General features: G+C 57.6%; 1 protein-coding gene across 1 annotated transcript in view; it reads left to right on the top strand.

The window, feature by feature from the left end:
- RBM19 (RNA binding motif protein 19) overlaps positions 1–20,390 on the top strand; it is a 45,945-nt gene extending 25,555 nt beyond the window's left edge. Inside the window, exons 22-25 of the mRNA XM_049788774.1 lie at positions 5,140–5,245; positions 11,757–11,877; positions 19,665–19,777; positions 20,021–20,390. Coding sequence (XP_049644731.1) covers positions 5,140–5,245; positions 11,757–11,877; positions 19,665–19,756 — 319 coding nt within the window. The 3' untranslated portion in view covers positions 19,757–19,777; positions 20,021–20,390. The remainder of the gene's footprint in view (positions 1–5,139; positions 5,246–11,756; positions 11,878–19,664; positions 19,778–20,020) is intronic.
- The last annotated feature ends 684 nt before the right edge of the window (positions 20,391–21,074 follow it).

Genomic DNA, 21,074 nt, shown 5'->3' with positions numbered 1-21,074 from the left:
GGTTTTTGGGTCACACCGGCAGTGCTCAGGGGTTATTTCTGGCTCCAGGCTCAGAAATTGCTCCTGGCAGGCACGGGGGACCATATGGGACGCTGGGATTTGAACCGATGACCTCATGCATGAAAGGCAAACGCCTTACCTCTATGCTCTCTCTCCGGCCCAGGAATCACTTCTGATGGGGTTCAGGGGACCATATGGAATGCCCTGGATTGAGCCTGGCAAGACAAATGCTCTACCCATTGTACTATCTCTCCGGCCCCCATCAGCTCTTTTGCTGGAACCCTGAGCTGCACTGTTCAGCTGCTAAGATCCAAGCCACTCACCCAGATGCCCGAACTGTTGTCTCAGGCCTAGAAGCCTTTTCCCACGAGACAATGGGCAAAGCTTTTAGGATATGTTGGCAAAGGGGCCATCTCCAATTGCAAAGGCAGGTGGCACTGAGCTGTAAGGCCCGGGACAAGAACCTGCTACTCCAGGATAGTAGCCTCAGAAGTAAAGTTGGCAGGGCCCAAGTCATAGCAATAGTGGGAAGGGTGTTTGCCTTGCACGCAGCTGACCGGTTTGATCCCTGGCATCCCACATAATCCCCTGAGCCTGAGAAGAGTGATCCCTGAGCACAGAGCCCTGAGCATCATCCATTGTGAGCCAGAATTACACATCAAAGAGTGATTTTTGTCAGGTCCCTCCAGCAGCCTGAGTCTTGGTTTTTCTGCAGGTAAAATGGTACCATGGTGATGTGCATGGCCAAGTAGTGGCAGGGAGAGTCCCCTTGGCACTCACAGACTGCTCTAAGCAGAGGCCCGACCCCTGGGTAACAATCAGGGAATCCAGAAAGTGGCCTTGTCCAGTGTGGCAAACTTTTAAATTGCTCTAATGTATCCTTTCAAATCTCCCCATCTTCTAATCATTTCTGTGCTTCCCCACCCAAAGAAACTGCGCCCACATCTGGCAGCAACCCCAGGAAAAGTTACTGGGAGCTGCTCCTGGGTACTGCTGGTGCTTCTTCCTCTACACGTGTACCCTCAGTGGGGAGCCCAGCTTTGTGTAGCCTGCAGGGGGCATGGGACGAGAGGTTCTCTTTGGACCCTTCCCTGTAGGAGCTGGGTGGGTTCCGCCAGGCTCCCCCTCCAAACTGTACCCTTCTGGGACAGAGCCCCTGGAGTCAGCCCTGTCAGGGGTGTCTACACCTGGGTGACCCTGCAGGAGTGGAATGGGTGGGCTGCAGGACCCAGGAGAGAGGAGGTGAGCCTGTCTTTGGGATGTGAGTATAGAAGTCAGGGCTGCCATCAGCCACTTTCTACTGCAACTCGGTGAACAGAAGTTCACATTCAGGAACATGGGACCCACACGCAGCTTGGTGTGGGATCCGGACAAAAGAACATCCATGCGCCAGACTTTGCCTTGTGTGTGGCCAACCTAGGTTCAAAACCCTGCATGTTAGATGGTTCCCCGAGCACTGGCAGGAGTGAGTGCAGAGCCAGGAGTAAACCCCTTTTTCTTTTAGTTTGTTTGTTTTTTGCCACTCCCGGTGGTACTCATGGGTTACTTCTGGCTCTGTGCTCAGAAATCGCCCCTGGCAGGCTCGGGGGACCATATAGGATGTCTGGGATCAAACTCGGGTTCTTCTCAGGTCGCCTGCGTACAAGGCAAATGCCCTACCGCTGTGCTGTCTCTCCGGTCCTCATGATTTTCATTCGAATCGATAGAACCTAGATGGACCAGAAGGCACTAACTTGTCTTTCATCCAGGCATCTCTGTCTGCCATTTCCACCCTGGCTCCCTTGGGTGGCAGAGGGCAGCCTCTTCCCCAGCAGGGGTCCTGGGTGCAGGTGGAGAGCTGGCAGGTGGGCCCACATGTGCAGCAACACCTCCACCATGCAGGTGTCTGGGCTCCCAAGCTCGATTAGACAGGCTGGGCAGGAAGCCCGGGTGGATCTGGCCGTGCCGAACGCCGTGCTCCCTGGTATCCCCAAACCCTGGTGCAGGACAGCCTCTCCAGACATGGGTCCCTGATAATAGTCCCATCATTTCCCTCAATGGTGCCTAGGCAGACACATGGCTTTCCACTAGCAGCACCCACACCCCGGCCTGGGGAAGTGGTAGGCAGGACCGGTCTGGGCATCCGTGTGCCCACACCAGCCTAGCAACTCTTGGGCACGCATCGCATCCTTGCAGGCGCGCGCTCCTGGGGCCCAACGCAATTTGCATGCCAGGGCATGTTTACGAGGCCCGGGTGGTAATTGGCTTGCCTGGCGCTACACCTGGGTGCCCCCCACTCTCCTCCCCACACACACACACCTCGCAAGAAATTAGAAACGTGACAACAAACTCCAGGTGCTGAAAAAAAAAAAAAACCCTGCTCATGCGCCCCCAAGTCCCGAGCTGGGGGTGGACCGCCGTGGCGCGTGGGCGTGATTGGCGAACTCGAGGTGAATGAAATAATTGGAAAAGTGAGGTGTGAGTTGGTTACTGATGGGAGGGGGGGTTGGGTACTTTGGGGGGGGGGGTTGCTGTTTAAAACCCGGCCTGTCCTCCCTCTTCGCAGCTTCTGATACAGTAATTGCTGTTTTGTGCCTCCTATTCTCTGCACAGTGGGGAGTGGCCACCACGCCTCCCCCAGTGAGTGGCACAGCCTGTTAGGGGAGCTGGGGATGTGAGGGGAGGGTGCTGTCTAGGATTGACTGTCCACTCTCCCCCACCCTCCCCAGTTGACCCTGCCAGGGTACTGCCTCTGCTCTGGGGGATCTGGGACCCTCCAGAATTTCCTTTCCAAACCGCGTGCTTAACCGACAGATAAAAGCGGTAATCGCAGCCGGCTTTTATAATAAAGACACTTATCTTCGAGAGTTAAAGGTGATTCCTTCCCCGGCCTCTTTTTCTCCTCCATTTTAATTTCCCAATATCTCCCTGACATCATTAGCCTCTGAGCCTGTGTTACCTGCCTGGTCTCTGCTCTTGTGTGTCCCAGACTCGGTTACCACCAGGATGAGGAGCTTGGTTCAGAGTTTGAGGTCCCAGACCAGGAAAGGGAAGGATCACCTGGGAGGTAGTGTGGCCTGGCAGTTATCTCAGTTGTCCACAGGGAGAATAGGGTTGGGGTGGCCCTGTGAGGTCCAGAACACCCCCTCGAACCCCCATTGATTCTCCCCAACCACCCTCATCCCTCCTTGGCCTCACACCCCTGGAATTGGATCTGCATGGCCCTGTGGCCCAACCTGGCCTCATCCGGACCCCCACTGCCAGAACAGGATCCCCTCACATCTCAAGGACCCCAGTTGAGCTGCCCACCCCCTCAACACAGTCTCTCCTTCCACCCCCTCATAATTTCCACCTTACCCTCCACAGCCCCTCGGCTACTTAACCTGCACGGAACACCCTCCACTCCCAGTCACTGCAGGGAAGGGCCCCAACCACTCCCATGCTCGGCACCCCTCATTACTCACTTAGGTTCCTCAGGAACTCAGGAGCAGGAGGACCCAGAAACCTAACATTCTGTAGGTCACCCATGACTAGCCAATCTCGGTTTTTCTGGCCTTGGCAGGGCCAGAGTATCCTGCCATTCCAACCCCCAGATTTACTTTCTAGCCCTGCAGCTTAGAAGCAGGAAAGCTCTGCCTGGCCTCAGTTTCCCCCTCTGTCAGAGGGACTGTGTGATCTTAGCTGCTTCCCCAGCTCTGGCTGCAGCTCTGAAGCTGAGGGGGCCCAGCGCTGGTCACCCCATGAGCCTGGGGAGGCATGCTTGCTGTTCCCTTCTGGCTTCCTGATGCTGGGTGCCTGCTTACCTGTTGTCATGGGCCACCCCCTCCAGTACACACACACATTCATGCTCATATCCACCACTGAGGCCCACGGGAAGTGCTCTCATTGCCTGGCTCAGCCTCGAACCCATGTGCATCTGCTTGCTGTGCCCAGCTCAGAGGAGCAAGGACCTGCCTGAGTCCCTTCTGTCCACAGAGGCAGCGGGGCTGTTGTGGGGCACATCTGCCTTTAGATGGCAGAAGAACACCAGGTTGGCAGCCTCTGCCCCTCCGCCCCATGCCTCACCTTCCTTCGCGCCGTGGCCCCCACCTGCCAGGCCACAGGGTCCTGGACCTTCCCCCTCCACATCGGCCGGCCAGCCGCGGAAGGCCAGTGGGGCTCCACCTCCGAGAGGCCGGCCTTGCCGTGCTTAGCTTCGCCGGCCACTCTGAGAGCCACCAGGCGGGCGAGCCGGGCTCCACTGAGACGTGCCCATCCATGCCGAGGCTTCATCATGCCGCCTCCGGACGCCGTCCTGCCGGCAGAAATTGGGCTGGCCGATGCCTGGTCATGCGGACGGGCCGCGGGTTCACTCCTGGGCTTTCACTTCTCTCATTTCCCGAGTGATCACAGCCCTGACTCGGGCCGGCCTTGGAGCCCCCCAGACAGCGGGCGTGCGTGAGTGGGCACCAGGGCAGCTGCCGGGGTGGCGATTTTCAAATAAAACCATCCCTCTCTCCAGATGCCGCGCACATTAAATATTTATCGACTGCGATTTGTGCGTATGTATTTGATAAGTGGGTGTCAGGAAGGGGTTGGGGCAGAGCGGGGGAGAGAGGACAGCCAGGCGGGCTTCTAAGCAGGAGTTTCTCGAGTGTGTCTTAGGGGAGGAGAAGAGGAGAAAGGCGGGTGTCCAGGGGACTTTTTTTTTCTGTCTGATTTTGGGGTGTGTGAAAAGGGGACCTTTCCTTCAAATACCCAACTGCAGTTTTAAGGGAGGGGGTTGGGAGGAAATAGATGGAGGGGGTCCCCCTGGCTCATCCAACACAGGCGGTTGATTGAAAAGGCAGGAGAACCCTCACACCCTTTTCCCGGAATCCTCTGGGCCTCCCTTGCCTGGCCCTGCATTCCTGGGTCACCTCTGTTGTGCCCCCCATGCCATTTATACCCCTTGTGAGCACCGAGAGGCCAAACCTCAGGGACTTCCTCCTGGCCTGCTTCCCTGTCTGTGTCCCCCACCCAAGAAGAACCCCCCCACCCCCAAGTCACAGAGTGTGTTAATGGGCGTGGGGAGAGTGAGTGGGGAGATGTGAACCCCTAACAGGAAGATGCACGAGTGTGGGATTTGGGCAGCTCACCCCACCCTCTCCGTTCTCAAGCCTCTTTGCTTTGCTTTTCTAGCACTTTCGGGGAACTGAAGACGGTCCGTCTGCCCAAGAAGATGGCCGGGACGGGCGCACACCGGGGCTTTGGCTTTGTGGACTTTCTCACCAAGCAGGATGCCAAGGTGAGCCAGAGAAGCTGACTGGCTGGCTGGCGCTGTGTGTGTGTGTGTGTGTGTGTGTGTGTGTGTGTCTAATGGAACAGGAGGAGTGGCTGGGCTCCCCCTGTCCCTGGGAAACTTTAGCAGGAGAAAGCACAGTTTGGGAAGGCGTTGTACCCCTCAGCCTTGAGTGAGTAAACCCTCCAGGATGATGCCAAAGGGAACAGCTCGGGGACACAGCTGCGCCTTTGTGGGCCCTGGGAACGGGGCCTTTGTCTTGGCGTCTCGAACTCAAGTGCCTGTTGTGTCGACACGTGGCCACCTCCCGCAAACAGCTGCTCTAGGCCTCCCCCTGGCAGGGAGGCTGTTGGGGACCCCTGTGATCAGGAGGAGGTGGGGCACATGGGCTGTTGCTCCTTGGGGGAGGCAGAACCGAACACTGCCCACCCTCCCGGGTGACCCAGCTGGGACCTGGACACCAGCAGGGCCCAATATCTCTCCCTAACAGCACCCCCTGCTATTCCCCAATGCTAGGGGGAAATACCACCAAGTGTGAGGTTGGGGCACCACCAGGGGGCGCCACTGCCCATTTCAGGAGCTGCCCTGGGGAGGGTCCATGAAGGCCGCAATCATGCATGGACACGCCGCACACACATGCCACACTTTCTCCTTCTCACTTGCAGTCCTGTCCAGTCCGCCCTTCACTTCACTAGCTCCCTGGGTGCAGGGGCCCAGGAGTTGGGGTATCTAGCTCCAGCTGAGCTGCAAGCCTGGGGGCAGGGCCTGCCTTCCCCATTGTCTCCGAAAGCCATGGGCCCTCCCCACCTTAGTAAAGTACTTGACAGCCAGGACCATGGCTTCCCTCCAGTGCCGGGCCAGGGTTTGTCCCCACAGTGTGAGGCCACCGAGTCAAAGGTCCCACATGTCCTGCAAACAGGCATCTGCACTCACAGCCTCAGGCAGCCTTTCTGAGTCACTTGTCCAGTCTCCTGAGCAGGCTAGGGATTCACACTCACACACATACACACACACTCCTCTCTCTCTTACACACACACACACACACACACACACACACACACTCCTCTCTCTCTTACACACACACACACACACACACCCTGGTCCCAGGCTAGGGATTCACACTCATACACATACACACACACTCCTCTCTTACACACACACACACACACACACACACACACACACACACACACACACACACACACACACACACACACACCCTGGTCCCAGCTGGCATGTCATCCTCACTGACCCCATGTCAGTCCACCTAGGTCACCAGGCTAGGGATTCACACACACACACATACACACACACTCCTCTCTCTCTTACACACACACACACACACACACACACACACACACATTCTCCTCTCTTTCTCTCTCTCTCTATCTCTCTCTCTCTCTCTCTCTCTCACACACACACACACACACACACACACACACACACACACACACCCTGGTCCCAGCTGGCATGTCATCCTCACTGACCCCATGTCAGTCCACCTAGGTCACCAGGCTAGGGATTCACACACACACACATACACACACACTCCTCTCTCTCTTACACACACACACACACACACACACACACATTCTCCTCTCTTTCTCTCTCTCTCTCTCTCTCTCTCTCTCTCTCTCTCTCTCTCTCACACACACACACACACACACACACACACACACACACACACACACACACACACACACACACACACACACACACACACCCTGGTCCCAGCTGGCATGTCATCCTCACTGACCCCATGTCAGTCCACCTAGGTCACTGGCTCATCTCATACCCACATGGGGCAGGGTTTTGGGGGGGACATTTATCAGCCCCTGAGTCAGCACCCTAAGGTACGTGTGTGCCCCTTTAACTCCCCTCCCAGCCCCCTCCCCGCCCCATGCCTTTGTACTTTCGCGGTTGCAGCTGTTTTTATTTGCTGTCGCGGCTGTTGTTTTAAAAGGTCTATTTTCACATGGAATGTTCTCCAATTAGCAGAGCAATGTGTTGGCTTAAATAAACACTTGGGGGAGCTGGCAGTGGGGAGACGGGTGGCAGTGGGATTGGCAGACAGAGCCCTGCTCCCTGCAGTACAGCAGCGCAGCTCCTGCACCCCGAACTGAACCCCTCCTGCTGGTGCTCGCCACCTGGGCACAACCCAGACATGGTGACTTCATTGTGTGCTGGTGGGGCCATCGGCCTCTGTGCCCTTAGTCTTTGCCTAACCGATACCCCCAACCCCGAGCAAGACCCTCGTGGAGAGAGAGCATGAGCAATCCAGACTTGGTGCTCCTTGAACCCCTTCAGCAGTGAGTCAGGCCAGGGGAGCCTCTGACAGGAGACTCCCTCCTCTGCCTGATAGCAGAGGTAGTTGATCTCCACCTGCCCTAATTCTGGACACAGCTCCCAGTTATGAGGGTGGGGGAGAAGGGGGAGCTGGTGGAGTGGAGGTGAGGACAAGGAATTGGGTAAGACTGGAGGGAGTTGGTGGAGTTGAATGGAGGGCTGGAGGGGGGAGTTGGATGGGAGTGAATGGATGGATAGATGCATAAGTGGTAGAAGGAGATGGATGGATGGGTGGATAGGTGGATAGGTGGGTGGATTGGATGGGATGGATGGATGGATGAATATGGGTGAATAGACAGGTGAATGAGTGTAGGGGTAAATAGGTGGAAGACTTGGATGAATAGTTGGGTAGGTGACTGAATGGATGGATTGTGGATGGGTGGGTGGGTAGAGAAATGAATGAGCATAGGGGTAAATAAGTAGATGACTTGGATGGATGGATGGATGGATGGATGGATGGATGGATGGATGGATGAGTGTAGGGGTAAACAGATAGGATGGATGATGGGTGGAGGGAAGGATGGATAAGCTAGGGTGGGCTTGGGTGGTATGAGGGACATCTGCATGTCAACCCAGAAAAAATCCTGGAACATACACACACACTCTCTGTCTTTCTCTCTTTCTCTCTCTCTGACACTACATACACTCACACACACTATTATACAGTCACATTCACATCTAACACACATACGCACATATACACACATTCATACACAAAAACACTCAGCACTGCAAATAATAAATACATAATATAATACTCACATATAATTACACAATCACAGCACACATACACACAAACCACACACACACATACACAGGGCTGTTGATGATTGCAATGGCCTGAGGCTGACCATAGGTCCAACTTGCTGCTCTCTGCAGACTCTCATGGGGGGCGAGGTGCAGCTTGTCCCCTCGGGGTGCACAGACATTGGCCTGCAGATGGCAGAGGCCAGCACGGGCTCCTGCCCCCTGCCAGGCTGCTGTGCTTCGGGCCGTTCTCACTGGCGCGGGTCACGGGCACCGTGGCCGGGCACAGATGGTCTGGACAGGTTGGCGCCGCCACCATCAGGTGGAATCAGCGTCTGCTGAGACTTGCCGAGAGCCCAGGCTGTGAGAGCAGACAGGCGGCCCTGGGCTCCGCTCACAGAGTCATTCTTGCTCTACCCAGGCACCACAGCCTTGGGGCCGGCAGTTATGCCAAGGGCATACAGGGAGGGGTCACAATGTAGGTTGAGCTGGGCAAGGTCGGGACCAGCGCAATGCTGGCCGCCTCCCAGTTCTGGAAAGATCTTGGCGCCTGCCTGCCCAGAAAGCAAGCCCTGGGTGGGAGACTCGGTGCTCTGGGTCAGAGGTGGGTGTCCCAGGAAGATGAGGGGCTAGGGGGTAAAAGGAGGCAGCCACTGGGGATGATCAAAGATCCCTGAGGAGCTCAGTACGCTGACCCACCGGGTCCACCCTGTATCCACATGGCAAAACCTTCTGCCTGTCACCCATGATTTCAGTCATCCTGGAGTGCAGATAAAGAGCTGGGTGAGGGTCAGAATACTCAGGAGTCTGGAGAGACTCCAGGTTCCTGGTGTGATTGGCATGACCTGAGTGGACGCTGGGGCTGCCAGCTGTGGGCAGGATGAGCTCTACCAGAGGAAGCAGGGGATTCTTCAGTGGCCTTGTGGGGCTTCCCAAAGAGGACACATCCTTCACTTCCTCTTCCTTTCTGGGGGCCCCAGCACCCCCCTGTCCGTTGAGTGCTAGAGACCAGAAATCCAGATTTGGGGGGAGTCCGAGGACATGGGAGTCGGCCTTCCCCTTGCCTCCATCTGGAAAGGCCCATGGCCAAGGTAGTCCTGTACTCAGGGGTGGATGTTCCATGGTGACAATAGTGACAGGAAAGGAAAGTAGAGATAATACAGAGATAGACACAGAGATACACAGGATACATACATAGACAGACAGACACATCCGCTGGCGAGGCAGACAAGGGCAGAGCGAGGGCCAGCAGAGAGAAGTGAGTCACCCCCCCCCCTCCCGTGACCATTGTGGGCATGGGCTGGAGACGGAGACCTCTGGGGAGAAGAATTGGTAGCAGCCTGAGAGACCATGTGCCCCTATCCGCTGCTGAGTCTAGCCCCTTCTGTCCCTCAGTGTCCCCTCCATCCCCATAGTCCCCCAAGGCCCAGACTGCCTGCTCCCCCCCGCCTGCCTGCCTGCCACCCCCCGAGACTGGGGAGCCTCACCGTGCTCATTAGGCTCTGTAATGAGACAATTACTCTGGATTACCCTGGGCCAATTTTAGTCTGAATCACTGTCCTCGCGGCTGCCGGCGACAGTTTGAGGCCACGACTCTCATCCCCACGTCTCCCAGGCTGTGGGCTCCAGGAACGGCCTGATTTTCCGGGGGCCCAAGGGAACTGGAACCAGGGGCAGGGGGGGCCCCTCTGGCTATTTTTGGCAACCCACAAATTAGGATCTCAGGGCCCAGCAGGGCTCAAGGGTTGTCCACCCTCCAGCCTGGATCCCTGAGCTGTGCCAGAATCCTGAAACTGGGGGGGGCAGGCAGTGTCGTTACAAACCATGACCGCCACTCCTTCGAGACTCGGCATGGCCCCCCACACACGCCAACCCCACATTCAGGGCTGGTCCCAGCTCTCCTGGGACCTTGACATATCTGTGTGTCCACCCAAAGGCCTTCACTCACTTACCAGGCCAAGTAATGATGGAGAATGTGGGAGGAGCAATGTCAGGGGTGGCTGGGAGGGGCCTCTGAGCATCTTCACCTCTCCTCCCCACCCACCTGTGCCTGGACTCTGCCATCTTCACCTCCATTGCAGCCATCACCCACGTCCCCCGGATCCCAGCATCAGGATGGCATCTCCACCCCCACGCCTACCCCCACCACCAGGCCGTTCCGTGCCTCGCCAGCTGAGCACGCGCGGTTTGAAAGCTCCGAATGGCCCATTTCGGCTCGGAGTCCAGATGCACTTTTATATCCACATGGAGAAACGGCGGCGGTTCTGCTGGCGCTCGGGAAGTTTTTTAAATTAAAGTCGGGGGCGACAGGGAGGGAAAAGTTTCCCCGCACCTGGCCCTGCTCAGACGGGGAGAACAATTAGCTTGCCTGGCGCCATCCGCCTTGGAGATGCCGCATGAGTCCTGCCCATCTTCCCCCGAGATTGTCTCGGACTCAGTTTACCCCGATCAGGGACCAGCCGTGTCAGGGCTGGCGAGCCCCGCATCTGCCGTGTTTCAGAACAGAACCCCAAAGAGGGCTTTGTAGGGCAAACACACACACACACACACACACACACACACACACACACACACACACACACACACACACACACACACACACACACACACAGACAGCTGTACCAGCCAGAGGTAGGCCATCCTGTTCCTGGCAGTGTAGAAGCAAGAGGTGAGGGAGGAGGGATTCAGGGCAGCCCAAGCTGGTGTCTTTGAAGAAATGGGCCGGGGAGTTGTGTTTCTCCACCTGGGACTTGGGGGTCCTTCCACTTAAGATCTCCTCCCAGGTGAGAGTCCCCTGAGCACAGTGCCTCTACTATAAGAGGCCCCTTTGTGGGGCCAAGGACTGATCAAGAGACTTGGGACAGTGATCGAAATGCTCTGAGATAGCATTGACAGTGTCTACCGCCAAGGTTGCCTGCAAAAGGCTAGATGCAGTGGTCCTCAAACTATGGCCCTCGGGCCACATATTGTATTTGTATCTGTTTTGTTTCTTCATTGCAAAATAAGATATATGCAGTGTGCATAAGAATTCGTTCATAAGTTTTGTTTTTACTATAGTCAGACCCTCCAATGGTCTGAGGGACAGTGAACTGGCCCCCTGTTTAAAAAGTTTGAGGACCCCTGGAGCATCTGAGCCACAAAGTGGGGTCCAGGGAGTAGCCTGAAGTGGAAAAGATGCCCCCCAACCCCAGGCCCTCCAGGTGTGTTTGTCAATGAATGGCCGCACAGCGCGGAGGGAGGCAGTTGGCTTATGGGAACCCTCCCAGGCAGGATGTGATGCGACCAGCGACCATATTCCGAAGTGACCCGTTAGCACTGCGAACCCTCATGCCCAGTGATCCCCAGAGACAGGTGTCCCAAGGGCCCGGAGGGTGTCTGGGGCCGCTCACTCTCACTCACTGTCTCTCTGTGTCCCTCTGTCCAGCGAGCCTTTAGCGCCCTCTGCCACAGCACTCACCTGTACGGGCGGAGGCTGGTACTGGAGTGGGCGGATGCCGACAACAGCTTGCAGGCTCTTCGGAGGAAGACAGCGGAGCATTTTCATGGTGAGTGCCACACCCCTGCACCTCTCCAGGCACCCAGCATGTCTCTGCCTCAGCTCTCTGGGAAACCCTGGCAGGGAGCAGGGAGAGACCAGGAGAATACAGCGGAAATGTTAAGGTGGCCTGTCCCTCCCTGCAAAGGGCCTGGCTGATGGAGGGTGGGGTTGGCCATAGTGCCAGCAAACCCAGGGCACTGTAGGCTGCTGGCATGCTGCCCTCTGGCTGGCCCCTTCCCTGCGGGAGATAAAGACCCGGCACATTTGTGTGCAAAGGGCAGTGCTGAGCGCTGCTGGCCCCGGGCAGACTTGCGGCCAGTGGCTCTGTGCCCAGTCCCCTTCCGGCCTTACCTCTGCCAGTAAGGTTCTCAAGACTCAGAGCCTCCACAAAGGGTCTGGCTGAATGTGGATCCCAGCTAAAAGGCGGACAGATAGATGTCTTGGACAGGGAGTTGCCTTCAGCGTATGGGGACTGTGTGCTCTGGTCCTCTATGGGGGTCTGGGCTTCGGTCCGTAGGAGGTGGTCAGGCTGGGGTGTGACCCCGGAGAAGTGGCTTCTCAGACAGGCCACACAGGCAGCGGGGACACGTACCTCCCAGCCCTTCCTGGGACCTGATGGTGTTGGTCAGAGGCACAGTCCCATGGGCACTCAGGCAGATGTCACCCTTCCTGTCAATCCGTCCTGATGATGGCATCTGTTCTCCACTGAACGTGACTCTGTTTCCTGCCAAGTACCATCTGTAGACTCGCAGATAAGGAAACTGAGGCACGACGGAGGTAGATGTGGGAGCCCCCTGACCTTCAGCAGGCCTGCCCAGCTGTCTTTCAGGGCGGATGAGGAGGGGGCACCCTTCTGACAATTTTCGGTGGTCTGTGCACCACCCCACCCACCTGCTGTTCTTCCCTTCTGACCCGCCCACCCAGTGCCGTCACCCAAAACACGGAGGCTGGAGGGAGAAGGTTCTAGGGGGTGTTCCTTCCCTGGGCCTCTCAGGAGCTCGTGTTCATAGCCTGCTCCATAACCGGCGTCCGTATCTGTCCAAGTCTGTCCATCTGTGTGTTCACAACTGTGGCTGGCAGGTGTGTTCTCAGGACTGGGAAGCAGCGGCTGTAGGCAGATCTTTTTTGCAGCACTGGGGGACTGACCTTCATGCACTCCTGGGTGTCCCCTCCTGTCTGGGCCACGCCCCCACATGGCTGACCCCTCCCTCCCTCCAGGGTCACTGATGGGTGCTCTGACCCCAGGCCCCAGTGTGCTAGAAAGAAAGTGGTAGGACTGGGCTTCCAGACCCTGCCCCACACCCCTCGGTGCTCCCTCCTCCCTCCTCTCAGTCCCATTCTTTTCCTCCCCTCTTCTCCCTCCCTCCTCTTCCCTTCTCCCCTCTCTCCATCACATCCTTCCCTCCCTTCTCCCTCCTTTCTCTCTTTCCCCCTCCCCATCTTCTCCCTCTTCCCCCTCACCCCAGCCTTCTCATCTCGGGCCTCCAGGTGAAGTGCTTTTCTTCCCTGAGCACCAGGAGGGAAGGAGGGAAAGTCCCTGCCGCTGTGTCCTTTTCTTCTCAGGCATGTCACAAAGCAGCGGGTTGTGCAGGAGAAGCTTTCAGGACCCGGCAGGCGCTGGCCGGCGGGCGTGACAGTGGGGGAAGACTGGAGGCCAGCACCGCCTGGCCTAGCCCGGCAGTGTGTCCCCTGCAAGCAGGCTTTTATTTGGTGGGAGCGGCTCGGTTCAGTGTTGTCTTATTCCAGCTGGGAGCAGCAGGTCTCTGGTTCATGGTTTACGACTCTCACCTGGGCCAGGAGTGTAGACACGTAGCAAGCGACCACAGTGCCGTCGTCCTCCCATTCCACTGGCCTGTCCCCAGAAGCACTGGTCACCCTGGCCTGAGCCCACGATGCACCTAGCATCATCCTAGAGCCTGCAGCTGCTCCCGTCTGCACCTGCGCCAATGGCATCTTCAAGGCAGGACCAGGTTCTTGGGGGGGGAGGCAGGAAATAAGGTACTGGGGGGAGGGAGGACAGGAAACCAGGTGGGGAGGCAGGAAACCAGTTGTTGGGGAAATAGGAAATCGGACACGGACACTGGGGCATGGGGGGGGCAGGAAACAGGCACTGGGGGAAAGGGTACTGGTACTGGTGGTGGGAGGGACAAGAAACCAGGTATTTGGGGGAGGGAGGGCAGGAAACCAGTTATTGGGGAAATAGGAAACCAGGTACTGGGGAGACAGGAAACCAGGTGGTGGGCAGAAAACATGGTACTGGAGGAAACAGGTAACCAAGTGCTGCGGGAGGGGCAGGAAACCAGTAACTAGGTACTGGGGAGATCTGGGGAAAACAGGAAACCAGGTGCTGGAGAGGGGACAGAAACCAGGTGCTGGGGGCATATGGAGAGCCTGAGATTTCTTCAGGGAGGGCTGGTGCAGGAGGTAAGACACTCGCCTCCCTGACTGCAGTGACAGTGACCCGGGTTTCATCCCCAGCACCGTGTGTGGTCTCCGGATCCTCACCACACGTGACCCTTGAGCACAGAGCCAGGAGCACCACTGTTGGGGAGGGGAGCATGTGGCTTGTCACATGTCCCATCACTGACAGCTGGTTGAGGTGTCTGTGGGAGGGCTGTCAGCAGCCCTCTTGCTGGGATAGAGAGACAGACACAAGGGGGTGGGAGCGAGGCAAGAATGGAGGTGCAGGGTCAAGTTGGTTGGAGCACTGGATAGTCCTAGTTGGAGCTGCTCTGGGTCCATTGGGGTGTATGGGAGCACAGAAGCTGAGGCAGCCCTTTGGATGAGCAGGCAGGGATTGTCTCAGCCTGCCCCCGAAGCCCCCACATCTCACGACTCCCAGGACTGCCATGGAGGAGGCTGGGCCTCAGGAGAACCCCATTCCTCTCCAGCCCTTGCAAAGGGCCGCCTTGATCTCAGCCCAGAAAGGCTGATCCGTGGGCTTTAAAACCAGAGTCAGGAGCCCGGAGAGATAGCACAGCGGTGTTTGCCTTGCAAGCAGCCGATCCAGGACCAAAAGGTGGTTGGTTCGAATCCCGGTGTCCCATATGGTCCCCCGTGCCTGCCAGGAGCTATTTCTGAGCAGACAGCCAGGAGTAACCCCTGAGCACTGCCGGGTGTGGCCCAAAAACCAAAAAAACAAAAAAACAAAAAAAACAAAAAAAAACCAGAGTCAGGAAAGTTGTCACCTGTGTGAGACTTCCTAGAATTTATTATTCAAGAGTAACCTTCCTCCACTGCTCCACCAAGGCCCTCCAACCTCACTTTGATCCTTCCTTTTGGGGGTTACACCCCTGTCCCCTAAGATGCCCCGCCTAAGGGCTGGTGGGGCCCGCCCAGATGGCTACAGAGGGGTCCCTGCTGGGGACACAGCTGGTGACAGAGGAGAAGGGGCAGACTAGCCACAAGCTCAGGGCAGCAGGGTGGCCCTGGGCAGCGGCCAGAGGCAGTCAACATAGTGGCCCCGGGTGCCCCGCTTCTCTGTCTCACGTCCCCTTGAGCCCCGAGCTCTGGGCATAGTGGTTTGGAAACATTTCCGAGCGCTCCAGCGTGGCTTCTCCCAGGAGCGCCTGTCCGTGCGGGGAAGGTACTTGCTCCCAATCCCGCTAAATTGTTATTGACTTGTGTTCTCTGCCTTCCGCAAACATTTCACTCAGCCCTTGCCGGCAAGGCCAGGATCCCCGCTAGGGCTAACGGGGAAGCCAGCTGTGCCGGGCCATTTCTCCTGCTCTTCCTCATCGATCACGGAATTAAACTGACAGAAGGAGCCTTTCCGAGCAACTTGGGGAGGGGAAGGGCCGGGCCCCGATTGGACGGGGGCCGGGGGCCAGGGAACCCCCATACTGGAAATCAGGGCTGCCTAGAGGGTGGCCCTCCTCCAGGGGGGTGGCCAGCAACGGGAGGTGGCCTGTGGGGCCGGCACCGTGCAGGCAGCTGTGAAGAGGAGCCATAGACTGGCACCCCGAGTTGGGCGCAAGTCGGGCCGGCAACAGCACTTTGATGCAGCCGAGGTTCTGGGCCACAGGACAACTGTGGCTTTTATACGATTCGCTACTTCGTTGCTTTTGGGTGTCTCAGCCTGAAAAATCCACACAGCTGGGCCACCGGTCCCCACTGGGTGCTGGGAAAGGGTGGTGGGAGCCCCATGGATCTGTCCCGGCCGCAGTCCCTCCCGCCAGGGACCACCCATCCTGCAATGGTCCACAGCTCCAAGGGTGCAGTTTGGCTGCTTCCTCTTTCAGCCTCTGTCTCCAGACAAGCTGTGAGCCAAGAAGGGAGGTACCAAAAGGGCCACTTTTGCATGTAGGAGCCAGGGTTTCAACCTCCGGGCCTCCAGGTTCCCCCAGTCATCACCAGGTGTGGCCCCAAAACTGACAAACGAAGAGACTGGGAATCTCTTTCCTTCCCTGTCCCCCTGCAGCCATCACCTTGGCCTGCTGTTCCATCTATGACACAAACACGTGGAGCCCCAGAGCTAGCCCCTGCCACCCTCAGTGCCCTCCTCACCAGCACATACTACCTTGCTGTGTCCCCTTCCCACTCGTCAGGCCAGCCGCTGCCGCACCTTTCAGACTTCAAGGTTTCTAGATTGTTCTATGGGCTGAAGGAAATAGCAACTGGGCCTGTCCCTGGCGATGGACACAGTTCATGTGTTCTGTCCCCTCAGCAGTACCACAGGGTCTCTGCTCACATGTCCTCCTCCTCACACACACACTCCATTTCAAGGGCTCCTCCCCGAGTTCTGTCCACTCCTTGTGCCACTGCTCCCGGCTCAGTGCTGGCTGTAGGGACGGGATGGAATTCGTGACGCTTCCACACAGCTCAATGCTAAGTTTAGCAGCTCCCCCAACCCTCCCTATCACTGGCCATAACTCAGAGTGACTCAGAGCAGTGAGGGGGCCTCATGGCCTTCCCTACTATGTTCCTGCAGCCCCGGTGGAGATGGCAGCAGGGGTGGCACCTGGGGAAGGGATGCATGCAGGTTGGGGCCCAGCAAAGGCAAGGTTGTCCCAGCTTGTCTTGGAGAGCAGGCAGCACCGTCCTGTCTGGATCCCCGGGACCCCAAGAGTCAGTCACATTTAAGTTCCTGCAGTGCAGGCGGGAGCAAGGCCTGAGGGTGTGGACCTGGCCCCCACAGAGCGGAACTGAGGCCCACATTTCCATCACCCCCAAAAGACCTTCTGTGGGCATCACAACCCCGCATGGTTACAGCCATGTCCTTTCTTGCTGGGACCCCATCCCCATTGGCAGAGGAGCGGAGTGGCAGGTGCCGTGAGTGACAGCCAACCTCGAACACCTTCATGCCAGGCCCACGGGCCCAAGGGCAGTTTGTCCTCAGTGCTCCAGGCTCCAAAGCTTGGGTGCTCCCCTGGTTCTGTGGCCCTGATGTTCTCCCTCTGAGATGCCCCAGTCACTCTGGTCCTCCCCACACCCCCGCTGGCATAGCTTTCTCCTGCCAGAGTCCTCAGTGCAGGCGAGGGGCGGTGGCGGCAGCAGCGGCATCAGCAGGGCCAGGCGAGTTGGCACGCCCTGGCATCCTGTCAAGGAATTAATTGAAAAATAAAATCATTAGGTAGAAACTCCAGAAATGCAAAACGGGTACTTGGAGGGGGCCGGGGGTGGGGAGCAGGGAGTGGGGCAGGACTGGGGGGTTGTCTGGGGGCGGCCGAGTCCTTTGTCAAGTTAATTTCTCGGGGATCCATGTTTGGTGACATTCACTTGTTGTTTATCTCCGGGCGCAGCTGTATAACTGGAGAAAAATGCACAGCTTGTTTCGTTTATTTATTTTACACCTTTCTCCGCACCCGCATTATGTTTGTTTGGTGAAAACCCACTGAGGCTTTTGATGTCTGCGGAGCCAGGATTTCAGCAGCTGCTCCCTGTGCGTGGGGCAAGGCGCCTGGCTCGAAGGCGGCCTGGCTCAGCGGAGTGGGGGGCCCACTCTGAAGCACAGTCTCCAGGTGCCCCCCAAAAACAAAACTGAGGGCCCCTAAATGGCCACCTGAAGGGCCTGGGTCTGGTGGATTCCCACAGTCTGGGTAAAAAGATCACAGTCCAGCAATGGGGGTCACAGGTCAAGACTCTACATCCACAGCCCCCTGCACCCCAAATTGCCTGCTTCCAACCTTCAGTTTGGAGGGCTGGGGCACTTCTGCCTCCTGGGCCTTGAGAAAGCCAGTTAGGGACCCACAGTTGCCTACTGGCAAAGGGACAGACCGTGTCCTCCCTGAGGGCAGCCCCAGGCCAGTATTTTAGTTTTTCTTTATTTTGGGTTTCCGTGCTGGGTTTTGGGTTTCACACTCAGTGGTGCTCAGGGATCACTCCTCTCGGGGTTGGGGAGGGACTGTTAGGGGATCCCGGAGATCAAACCCAGGTTGGTCGCATGCAAGGCAAGTGCTTTCCAACTGTACTAAATCCCTGGCCCTGTTTCGGGCTTTAATTCTCCCCACAGCACCCCCTGCCGGCAACTCTGGGTGGGGTCCCCAATTGACCACGGAGAAAGCTGGGTGTTCCCTGTGTGCCCTTCCAAAAGTTATACAATAGGGGGCGCTGTCGGGGCATTGCAGGACAGGCAGACCCCTGGGCCCTGCAGGGCTGCAGACTGATAGCCCAGGAGTGGTTGGAGGGCCAGGGTGTGCCCTAGGGAGCCCCCCCCCCCACCAGGATGCCGCCCCACCTCAGTCTTGCTTCTGTGGTCCTTTGCCCTTGGATGTGGGCACAGAACAGACCCTAGCTTTGAGTCCAGCCAGTATGAGGGGACCCCGAGCTACTCCATATCCAGGAAGGGCTGAAGAGGGCAGGAGAATCTGCTAGCCACAGGGTGGGGTTAGGGCTGGAACCTGAGTGGGCCCCAATGAGGGAGTTACCCACCCATCACACCCTCATTTCTGGACAGGATCTCTCGGCCTCCAAAAACTACACGCCATGGTCACGCCCCCCACCCCTCTCCCCGGTTACAGTCCTGGCCACCAGGCTGACGTTCTCTCGGGTGGTTGGGCCCTCCCTGAGCCTTCTAGAAGGTTCTGTCAGACTGCCCTGGGGGGACACAGGGAGGGTGTGACCCTACTCTGGGAAGAGTGAGGGCCGTGCCGCCTACTCTGACACCGCTATGTGGCCTCACCCTGTCCCTGCAAGGCTGATCATCCATCCTTGGGGTACTGTTGTCTGGTACTGGGTACATGTTGCTGGGGCATTTCTTAGAAACATCCACATCCGGGGCTGGAAAGATAGCATGGAGGTAAGGTGTTTGCCTTACATGCAGAAGGTTAGTGGTTCGAATCCCAGCATCCCATCTGGTACCCCGAGCCTGCCAGGAGTGATTTCTGAGCATAGAGCCAGGAGTAGCCCCTGAGCACTGCTGGGTGTGACCCAAAAACCAAAAAAAAAAAAAAGGAAAAAAGAAAAGAAACATCTACATCCCCTCCACAGAGAACTCCTCTGTGACCTTCAAAGCCCAAGGCAAATGAACCCTGATGTCCAGAGCCACTTCTGGCTGTCATTGTTCTGTTTGGCCCTCTGTTGTCTGTGCCCCCTTGTGGGCACTGAGGCACCCAGCAACCCCAAACCAGCTGAAGGGGATGGCGCCCTCCTGCATGCGGAGACTCACCTCTTCCCATCTCTGCTCTTTTCTGCCCGCCCTTCCTTTCCACCCTGTGTTCCATCCCCGCCTCTTCTGTCTCCCTTCTCTGGGGCTTCCTTTCCCGTCCCCCACCCTCCCTGCCTCCCCACTGCCTCCCAACCCTCCTGGCTGTTCTCTGTTCTCTTCTCCTCGCCTGCCATCTGCGCGCCCTGCAGAGCCCCCGAAGAAAAAGCGGTCTGTGGTGTTGGACGAGATCCTGGAGCAGCTGGAAGACAGTGAAAATGAGAGTGAGGAGCCGAGTCTTTAGCCGGGCCCGGGCACCGAATGGGTATGTGCCCTGGGGACTCACCCCACTACCCCATCACTGCACCCCTGTTCCCTGTACCCATCCCACACTGCAGAAGGTTAGGGTACCTGGCTATATGGGACAGGGGCCCCTATGCCAGTTCTGCTGGCACCTGGTGGGGGGATGGAACCTGAGTTCTTAAGGGCCTCTTCATGCCCCACCAGGGCCGCTGGGCATGGAAGAGGAAGGCCAGTTCCAGAAGCTTCTGTCCTGTTTTCCCTGCAGGTTTGCTGAGCTGCCGCCATTCCTGGCACCTCTCTCCAAAGGACCCTTCGCAGTCGACACTGGGGACCATGTTCTGTCTGCTCAGCCGGACATCCTCTGGCCCAAAATTTATCTCTACGCTGGATCGCTCACAGCAGGGCAAGCCCTGGCCCTCCCAGTGCCCCTCCAGACTCGGGGTGCCCGTGCCCCCTCCCCAGCCCAGAGCTGGGCCTTCCCCATGAAGCTTCTTGGGCCAGTGGCGAGTGCTAAGAGGCAGCCAGCTATGGAGACCCGGGTCTGAAGCGCAGCTTGGCCCCGCCCTCTTGCCCTGTTTCGGGGAAGCCACTGTGTGCTGGGACCGAGTGACACAGTAAAGCCTGTGACAGCGACACCCCTGTCCCCGCCTGACTTGGCTTGGGGGACAAAGGGCTGAATTGAGTCTGTGTGTGGAAGTGCTACAGTCCAGTTCAGACCAGAAGCTGTGGGCCGGGACCCCAGGCCAGTCCCATTAGAGCTGGCCACCTCCAGTTTTCTGGTGCTTCATTGGGCCTCTCTCAATCCTGGGAAATAGCAGAAACAAGACAGGAGACCCAGGGTGAGGTGCACCCAGCCTTCATGGGGGTCCCCACAGTTTCCTGGAGTGTGTAATGGGGACCCTGATCCTGGATCCTATGCATGCTCCATTGCTTCTAAGTCCTGGCCTGTGAGGGACCCCACATCCTGCCCTTCTGATGTGGGGTGGGCTGGGGAAAACCTGGAGGGTGGCAGTGGGGTCTTAGGGGTTCGCTCAGGTGGGTGGGTACCTGGTCAGCTTGGGGGACAGACAAGGATAGGGTGATGGCAGGGTATAGCCCAGCAGGAGGAGCGGGTAGAAACGCACGGGCCCCCACCATGACCTACAACCCCACTAATCTGCACCCAGGACATGTGGGACCTCAGTGTCTGATGTCCTGAGAGAGGAAGGAGGAGCGATGTCCACAGCTGCCTGAGGGTTAGAGCCCCATTCCGCTGTGTGTGAGTATGTTAGTCTGTGCATGTGTTAGTCTCTGAAAGTGTGCTAGTCTGTATGGGGGTG

Source organism: Suncus etruscus, chromosome 15 (assembly GCF_024139225.1).
Source record: "Suncus etruscus isolate mSunEtr1 chromosome 15, mSunEtr1.pri.cur, whole genome shotgun sequence".
Taxonomy (NCBI): Eukaryota; Metazoa; Chordata; class Mammalia; order Eulipotyphla; family Soricidae; genus Suncus; species Suncus etruscus.
This window is presented reverse-complemented; position numbering and strand designations above follow the sequence as displayed.